Raw genomic sequence first — 9,720 nt, 5'->3', positions numbered from 1 at the left:
ATTATTGAATTTGTTAATTTATTATAAAGTATGTTATAACATATACTTTCAATCAATATTTTGTATTTAAATTAAAGTTATTGACAATTATTATAAATAACAGATAAACACTGATTTATTTAAAATAGCTTCAATTATTTTTTAATTATCAAATTATGGCTGTCAATAATTTTAGCAATATATTAGTAAAAAATTTCAATAAATAATTTATTGAAATAACTGTTATGTTTATCAACATTTATAAATTTTTTTACACTACCATAATCACAAAAATTCAATAATCAAACATTTTATAAACATATAAAAAGTCAACAACAAAAATTGATTGTTAAACAATTAGCAAAATTTTAGGAAATCTTGTTTAAACATTATCCATAAATATTTTTTTTTTATAGTACCGTAATTATTAAAGATGAAATTTATTTCCTAATTATTATAATATTTGAAAATTACTTTTGTATATATAATAAAAAATTATAAAATTATTGCAATGAAATATTTTTTAAATAATTTGAGTCTCTTTTGCAATACTATGGAAGATTGAGTCAGTATTTAGTAGCAAATTATTTGGTGAATCACATGTGATAAGTGAACCGAAATCAAAAACCAATACTTTGTCGAAATCGGTTATTGTGTTCAATCGGTGTACTATTGAAACAACAGTACTATCAGCCAACTGTTCCCAAATTACTTTCCTAATCAATTGATCCGTTTCTATATCACAACAACTCATGGCTTCGTCCATAACCAATATCTTTGGCTTTCGCAACAAAGCTCTGGCCAAACATATAAGTTGTCTTTGACCGGCACTCAAATTATCGCCCTTTTCAGTCACTTCAAAGTTTAATTTATCGGGCAATGTGTCAACAAATTCAGTCAAATTAATGACATCTAATATGGCCCACAATCGGGTATCAGAATATAAACTCAATGGATCCAAATTTTTTCGCAATGTATCAGCAAATAGTATTGACTCCTGAGGAATGATTGCCAACCGTGATCTTAATTTCTGTAAACCAATTCGAGTAATATCTATGCCATCAATTAAAATTTGTCCGCAAATCGGTTCAATAATGCGAAACAATGACAGTGCTAGCGATGTCTTTCCTGCGCCTGTTCTGCCAATAATTGCCACCTTTTCGCCAGCATTTATACGACAAGTGATATCCTTAAGAACTGGTCTGTTATCTGATCCATAGGCAGTTGAAAATCTCTTAAATTCAATGCAACCATTTCTTGGCCAATCTTTGGGCGGTGACCTCTCATGTATCAGAGCTGTCCAACTCTTTTCCGGAATTAATTGACATAACTCTCTAAGTCTTTCTACTGAAATCATATTAGTTTCTAAGTCAGCCATGACTTTAATGATATATGCAGTGTCACCGATAGAGCTAACACTATAAACCAATAGCAATGCGGCCAAACTCAATGGTATATCATGTCTAAACCATACAATAAATATTGATATAATCATTGTATATATGGATCCAAATATTGTGCACCAAATTTTAAGCCAATAGTTCAATGATATTATGTGATAATAACAATTGAGACATAAATCGACCGCTTTGTTCAATTCATTTACAAAAACTCTTATAACATCATAAGCTCTGATACTATCAGTGCCAGAGATGGTCTCACAGAAATGATTTTGAAGGGGGCTATTACTGATGGCCTCAAGTCTCTTCATTTGGCGTGAAGTTTGTACATAAAACCTCTGAAAAAGCAAAAAAATATATATAAATAATTTATAAATATTCCCAAAACTGTTAAAATTAATTACATAAATCATATAAAACAATACGATAACAGCCAACAATCCTATTGCTAAATACATGTTAGTATAAACTATAAGCCCATATGATATTATAAAAAGAGTTATGGCGTCGATATATGATATGATTAAATCAGGTATTATTTGGTCAATACATCTAATATCACGACTAAACCGATTCATGAGTCGACCCATTGGTGTTCTGTCGAAGAATGCTAATGGAGATCGCATTATACCATAGAAAGCCTTCAGATGTAGCTTTCGGGAGGCTTTAATTGTGGCCACAAATAACACTATATTTCCTAATAAAATGAATACCCCTTCGAAAGCCAGTAGTGAACCATAAATTATAAAATTAAATTTATGATCTCTATAATCGGCATTTTTTGTATTGTTGGTCCAAATAGATAACCAATATTTATTAGTAAAATTGCTACCATTTGATCCAAATCTAAACAATATTATCATAAAAAACAATACAAATCCTAAACTGGCTATATATGTAAAATAATCTTTCCAGAGAACAGCTCCAAAATAGACAGCTTCTTCATCACTTTTAATATCTGGTTTACTGTCTTCTCTATGATTGTTATCTTCAGCTTCAGTATCAACTAAATCATTACGAGAAGACATTGTTTCAATTGCTTGCTCTTCATTATTATATTTTGTTACATTTCTCTGTTTTTTCTGAAATTTCTTGCTTTGTTTTTTTGACTTCCCTTTAGTTGGCTTTTCGTTTAATTTTTCCTCTTTTAATGACGAAATTTGAGACAACAGTCCCAATGTAGACAATTCAGTGTAGTTTCCCTGACCAACAATTTCTCCGTCACGTAAAACTATAATTTGATCACAATTTGAAAGATAGGTTAAGTTATGAGTGCATAATAAACGAGTTTTATGACGAAGTAAGCCTTTGGACGAAATCACTTCGTGAAACAATTGATGGCCGACTTGTGCGTCGACAGCTGACAGAGGATCGTCCAATAAATAGATATCACTGTTTTGATAGACAGCTCGCGCCAAACTAACTCGCTGTCTCTGTCCACCACTTAAAGTAACTCCTCCTTCGCCGACAACTGTCTGGTCACCGGCAGGTAAGACAGTTAAGTCAGGCGTAAGAGCACAAGCAGACAGAATTTCCTGATAACGAATTTCTTCCTCATCACAGGTAAAGAGGATATTGTTTTTTATTGAGGTATTCCTAATCCAAGCTCTTTGCGGTACATATGCTATACTTCCATTAACTTTAATATTGCCACTGATTTTATATAAAACACCGACTAGTGATGATAATAGAGATGATTTACCGGCACCCACTTCACCAATAATGGCAACCAAAAGGCCTTTTTTAACATCAAAAGTTAGATCATTGAGAACCGGTATATGATTTAAACCATAACTAAAAGTTGCATTTTGTATGTTAATACTGGATGTGTTATCTTTTTTATTTCTTATCACAGATTTCTCGTTGAGCTCTTCTGCGCTCAAGAACTTTGATAATCTTTTTAATGAAACGATGGCAGCAATTAATTTAGTGATAAGAGATGGAATGTTATTCATTGGATTCTGCAGTATATTCATTATGGCCAGCGATACAAATATCCTTTTTGTGTCAAAATGTGAATATTCAGTGATGGCATAGACCATAAAACAGGCTCCGGCTGTCAGGACGGGTGACATCAACCAAAGCAATACAATGAATGCATAGATAATAGCCATCTGTTTTTGGGCACTAAGTTCTTCGTCTCTCAAACGGACGACTTTACTAATGAAAAACTCTTCCCAAGCATTCAGTTTAATCACTTTAATTGTGTTTATTATTTGATTGATTTGTGACAAACGTTTGTCTTTGATTGTCATGTGTTTCTTTTGTATGACATTCAACTTGTGTCCCAATAAAACATTAATAGGAATAACGATTAACATAACGGCTACCAAACCTAACGATGCCATTGCCAGGTATTGCCATAAAAAGTAGAAACCAATGCCTACATTAAGCGGTATAATCAACAAATTCATGGAGAACTTGATAAACTCGAAAACTTGTTGACAATCTCCAGCCATTAAGTTGATTATCTCTCCCGAAGTGTATTTGCCTCTCGAGGCATAACTTAAGCGAAATATTTTCCGATAAACAGCTGAAATAAGCGCTGATTTACATCTGATGGCAACGTTTTCAATGATGGATGCTATATGCAACTGACTGGCCAATGATATGGAAATCAGTGCCGCGTATATCACCGAAAATACTATTCCGTGCCATAAGAGCTCATTTGGATTATTTAAAAAATCTAATATTTTATTCATCATATATGGCTGTCCATAAAGTGCTGGGATGTAAATGATTATCAATAGACTGGCAAATATGATACGCTTATAGCTTAGTGTCCACAGAACCGGTAGTATGCGTATGGGTTTCCGATAAACTCGACTCTCTGTACTAATAAATCGACGATTGTATTCATAATCATATTTAACAAACTCTTTTGTGATATATTTAGCTTTAATTGAGTGACAAATTCTGAACAAATCTTTGAATCCAATTTTACTTTTAAAGCCTCGTCTAAGAAGTGCTCCAATCCATAGAAATGTTATCCGAGACACAAACGACTCATTTTCAAGAGGACAGTAGTGAGGAATGTTATGATTACCGGTAGTTAACAGTATTGGATGTGTATCTGATGGCTCATCGGTGACCAAAGACAATAGAAACAGTATGATTGCCACCGATATGTATACACAGTATATGATAAGTGAAGATATATGGTGTCGGCTGTGGATTATGTGTTGATCATCGAGAATGTACTCGAGATAAACACGTATTATAGACACTATACTTGTGGTCAACCAAAACATTTCTAACGCTATTGATATTCGTCGTCCGTATCGGCGATAAATGATAAGCAATATGTAGGCCAATGATAGACCAATAAAGTCGATAAACGGTTCAAATACTGTGCTCCAGAAGTCGACGTCCTTCCAAACCGAGCGAATCATATGCCAAAAGCTAATCGATATTAAGATTAAATTAAGGATCTGTTGGTTAAGTGATGTAACAATTAATAGATTAAAAACATATTATATATGATATAACATTCAATCAATTGAGAGACACTGACCGCCGCACAAACATTTCTGGCCCGCCATGGGATAGACTGAGTGGTCATTTTGCTGCAAATATAGCGAAAGTCAAAAGGCGTCAACAAAATCAAGACCAACGGCGCGACCGCCAGAAGAACAGTCTGTCGGAAACAATCGGTCAGTCGGGGAGTCGTTGTCCACCAAAACGCCTGATTGTCCTATCGTTAAGAACATCGTTATGACTGACAATCTCTTGACATCAATGACTGCAGAAATTACCCAAAACTTTGAATCACAGATAAGACGGGAATCGTTGGATGTCATCATTAATGTCTTGTTTTGTCACTTCGTGTCAAATCGTTTTCATTTCGTGCAATGGATTCAATGGATTCAATGGATTCAATGGATTCAATGGATTCAATGGATTCAATGCATTCAATGCATTCAATATTTAATACTATTTTCATATCAATTCAATTCAATTCAATTTTATTATATTTTTTATTAAAATCACTCATTATTTTACATTTATATTGTAGTATCAAAAACATTGATAATAATAACAATAATAATAATAATAACTTAATAGCGGATTAATTAACAATAAATAAAGTAATAATTGTTTTTTTATTAAATCTATTACATAATTATTATCGATATTTTATCAAACATTTTATTAAATAAATAAAGTAATCAAACAATCAAAACAAAGTTGCATTCAATGCATTGCAATACCAAACATGTGATAACATAATATGTATTTACAGATAATATGCTATTTCAATGGTTGCCAATAGCAACCATCGATTCGGGTGCTGTAATAAAAAATGGACAGTTAGTTAAAGGGAATGTTAGATATTTGAGAGTCAGTTCATGGCTTATAATTCATGAATTTGTATGAATCGTAGTCATTGTTTGTGTCATTCAACAAAATCGTTGTCCATTACTATCACTACAGTATTTTGTAATATAATATTATACATCAAAAATATAAAAAAATATTTAATAACAGAATATTCTTAATATAGTTTTAAAAACAAAAAAAATGAAAATCAATGTTAAGGTCAATCTGTTTATTAAGTTTTGTTGTTTAGCATTGCTTTTAATCACTAGTAATAATAATAATATTAATTAAAAATCATGTGCAATGACTCCATAATGTTTGCCTCAAAATTCAAATATTCATCGATTGATAACAAATTATTTTGTCAATTAATGTTTAACTATTGTTATGTAAGTTTAAATAATGTGAACAATAAAACTACAAATTTTAATAATAGATTACGTTAAATATAATAGATATATAATACAATATAAGTAATTGTGATATAAGATAATAATTGTGTAGTATATCTTAAATTTATTATCTTATACCTAAATTAATTATCAAACATTTATCATTATAATTTAATATTGTATAAAAGTTATTGAACGCAGAGTTAAAAAATATTTATTAATAATACACACATAAGTACTTTATTAATAAATATTACTATTATTTTCAAATCATTTTACTAATAAATTTCAGTTAACTTAATTTGTTTGAAAAATTATATTATTGTTTAATTATAAAAAGTTTTTCAAATTTGATAAAAAAATATAATAGCATTTTCAAATTGTTTGACGTATATGTTTAATATTGGTTTGAGGTTATATTGTTTTACATATATGGAAATAAAAATAATTAGTTTTAATAATAATTAAAACCAAAATGACAAACAAATACAAATAATCATTCAATTTATAGCTATATTTAACACTAAATATCTTATTGAAAGAAAATGTATAACTTTATATAGAATTAACAAAATCGTTACTAAATATAAATTGCTAAATAAAAATAATTTTTATAAGTAGTCTTCAATAAGTATCATAACAATCATTTCAAGGATATTTTCTATGTTTTTTAAAATTATATATTATGTAAAACCTTCAAATAGTTTTATTTTTACTAACCATTAGAGAGTTGTCTATCGATAAATCAACAAATATTTTAATAAATAATAATAATATATATATATATTAATATTTTTTTAATTCAATTTCTTATTTTAATGACGTTATGTAAATAATTTACTAATAAGTAGACACATAAATATACGACTATTGAAAGCCATACTAATCAACAAAGTCATGACAAACAGTAAACAACCCATAACTGGGTTGACCTTATTTTTTGCGGAAAAAATAATAGAGATATACGTTTTACATTGGATTATAACTTATAATATAACTACTAAATGATTGTAATACGTAGGAAACTTAAGTAAAAAAACCAAAGTTTAGTTAAACAAAACAAAAAAAATAGCACACAATACGATTTGATACAATTAATGTATTTATATATTATTTAAAAAATTATAATAAACAATCTTATTATATCACTAAATTAAAAAACAAAAATTTTGCTTTAATGTTTTATTTATTTTAAAGATAAAAATATATTTTTCAAATTTTTCCAGTATTTCATAAGTAAAAACAACACATGAGAGTTAAAAAAATGTGTTTTATTTTGTAACCACTCTTACATTTAAAATAAATACATTTTAATGAAATACTTAAAAACAGTATATATGTTTGTGATTTAGATGTTTGACTCCGACCTACTGGTGCTGGTGGTTAGGAAAGCACCGGTTTGGCACTATTCCACTCTAACCATTCCATATTTAGCCACTGTAAACATCATTGTCAGAACATACTGTGCTCCCTGTGCTCCTTATACTAAACAATTGCCACAATCTCTATCACCAAAAACACCATCACCAGCAACATCGGTACCGTCGCCAGCTCTGACAATACATGACTCAGCCCAACATCGCATACAAACCACTGGCAAACTATTAAACAACTTTTTCAATAGTAATACAACTACTTTGAATGCAAACAACCGCAAGAGGCGCACAACACTATTACCAAAGATATTGCCAAATAGTGAGTAACTATTAATAACATTTGATTTTTAAACTAAACTACTTGTTCTTCAGTTAAAACTGTATATTAATTGCTATACAATGTCACTCCTGTATATCTTACTGTATAAGTATGCCTCCTCCTCATCCTCTCAGTGCTTGCTCTCACATTCCCTACAATACAAACATATAATATACTTATAGATTCACTTACTTTTATGACAAGATTAGCACAAATTTTAAGATTTGTATTCAAATAATTTTTTGTTGTTGAAAGAGTCAGAGCAGTGTATATATCAGTGTATATCTGTTTTTATGAGATTATAAGTGAATCTGTTTGAAGAAATTTTTATGATTCCCATTTCAAAGCATATTATTATTATTATTATAAATGTATTACATTTGCCATCACATTTAAAAACTGTTTATTACTATTTTCATAGTGTATCCAAATCTGTTATATCTTTCTATTCTAAATGATATGTTGTTGAATGATTGAATGATTATTTTGAAAAACACTTTATCATTACTATATTATCGTTTTATAAGCTAATTAAAAAGTTATTATTCATAACTTCATCTCATTATAAAAATAATTAATAAAACCACTGTTTTGTGTTATATCCAACAAACTGTTATTTTTCATTGATAAATTTTTATTGTTATATAATTATAATTATATTTAGGTTATAATTTTTTTAGTTGTTGGCCAAAAAATTAGCAATTTTTAAATAAAAATGTTTTTAATAAGTTTAAGTGCAATATTAATATGCTTAACACGGATTACTACATCTGAAAGAATTGATTGTATTTTTTAATTTTTAATATTTTTTTATTTTACTGATTTATATTAATATATATTAATTGTAATATTTTTCAAATTTATTGTGTTGTCGACTATATAGCATTCATCCCTGCATTTTGTAAATCACTTCAATATAGTCATAATCCAAATAGGATTCACCTGAAAGCCAGTGGCAATCAATCGGTTTTAGTTATCACTGCATACCTCTATGAGGGACTTAAACTTAGCAATGATTTTGAATGCCATATACTGGTATACGCCCCCACAAATATGGGTATCGTTTCGACAGTTAAGAAGGTATCATTTCACGACAACGACACCCTATCCTTCCAGAGCGGAACTAATCCGGAGAGTGTATGGATCCCGAAGGGTGACGACTATAAATTCAAAGAAATAGTAGCCGTTCCCACCAATGAGGAAAGCAATATGTTTTTGAAGTTCCGACCGAGTGTAAACCGGTCCAACCATATGGCCGGCTTTGAAATTGCATTCACAGCATACAAACAAGTGGACAAAAGTTTGTGTTCAATTAGTTGCCATTTTTCTAAACAATAGTTTGTTTAAATGATTTGTCTATTTTCATAAATCATGTCATTTATCGTAGACAAGGGCGAGACATGCGATGACGACCTATTTGACTGCGGAGACAATGGACGCTGTATTTGGCCGGAACTTCAGTGCAACGGATATAACAATTGCGGCAATGAAATGGACGAATCGGGTTGTGCCGGTGTTAGCACTTGGATTATCATATTGTTAGTGGCTATTGGCATACTTGTTGTCATATTGGCTATATTTGTCTGGTATAAAATGGCTCAAAGATAAATTCATTAACCCATTGGCCTATCCATTGGTGAGCAAACCTCATGAATCAGCTTCTCTACCGTTTCATTGATTAAGTGTATTAGGATTACGACAAAGTGCCGATAATTTTTCTAAATACGTAACTATTAATTACTGGATTTTGTTACTAATTATTATTGTTGTTATTATATGTAAATTGTCTTTTTTCAGATAAAAATCATGTATTAATTAAACAATTTTACTTTTAATACTATAATATAGAAATTGTTAATTATAAAAAGCGATATGTATTTTAAAATATACATTAAATAATTTAAACATTTTTCATGTAATACAAAAATCAACAA

General features: G+C 29.7%; 2 protein-coding genes across 2 annotated transcripts; one reads left to right on the top strand and one right to left on the bottom strand.

Moving 5' to 3' along the window:
• Positions 1-493: 493 nt before the first annotated feature.
• On the bottom strand, positions 494-5,319 carry LOC128958915 (multidrug resistance-associated protein 1-like). The gene is made up of 4 exons (XM_054304876.1): positions 5,135-5,319; positions 4,894-5,073; positions 1,784-4,810; positions 494-1,717 (listed from the first exon to the last, which is right to left on the bottom strand). The coding sequence occupies exons 1-4, from the start codon at positions 5,180-5,182 to the stop codon at positions 503-505; spliced, it is 4,470 nt and encodes a 1,489-aa protein (XP_054160851.1). The 5' UTR covers positions 5,183-5,319; the 3' UTR covers positions 494-502.
• A 2,056-nt stretch (positions 5,320-7,375) lies between these two features.
• LOC128957673 (uncharacterized) lies at positions 7,376-9,652 on the top strand. Its single transcript, XM_054303477.1, has 3 exons — positions 7,376-7,786; positions 8,670-9,086; positions 9,174-9,652. The coding sequence occupies exons 1-3, from the start codon at positions 7,444-7,446 to the stop codon at positions 9,392-9,394; spliced, it is 981 nt and encodes a 326-aa protein (XP_054159452.1). The 5' UTR covers positions 7,376-7,443; the 3' UTR covers positions 9,395-9,652.
• Positions 9,653-9,720: the final 68 nt, after the last annotated feature.

This window comes from Oppia nitens, unplaced genomic scaffold, assembly GCF_028296485.1.
Source record: "Oppia nitens isolate AA-2021 unplaced genomic scaffold, nextdenovo-longstitch-racon4-pilon3 scaffold3_pilon_pilon_pilon, whole genome shotgun sequence".
Classification (NCBI taxonomy): domain Eukaryota; kingdom Metazoa; phylum Arthropoda; class Arachnida; order Sarcoptiformes; family Oppiidae; genus Oppia; species Oppia nitens.
This window is presented reverse-complemented; position numbering and strand designations above follow the sequence as displayed.

Coding starts and splice junctions, on each gene's coding strand:
- LOC128958915 (XM_054304876.1), bottom strand. CDS start 5,182: ATGATGACATCCAACGATTCCCGTCTTATCTGTGATTCAAAGTTTTGG. Junction 5,074..5,134: donor TCTGTGATTCAAAGTTTTGG/GTAATTTCTGCA, acceptor TCTTAACGATAG/GACAATCAGGCGTTTTGGTG. Junction 1,718..1,783: donor TATTGTTTTATATGATTTAT/GTAATTAATTTT, acceptor TTGCTTTTTCAG/AGGTTTTATGTACAAACTTC.
- LOC128957673 (XM_054303477.1), top strand. CDS start 7,444: ATGTTTGACTCCGACCTACTGGTGCTGGTGGTTAGGAAAGCACCGGTT. Junction 7,787..8,669: donor ACCAAAGATATTGCCAAATA/GTGAGTAACTAT, acceptor TCGACTATATAG/CATTCATCCCTGCATTTTGT. Junction 9,087..9,173: donor ATACAAACAAGTGGACAAAA/GTTTGTGTTCAA, acceptor CATTTATCGTAG/ACAAGGGCGAGACATGCGAT.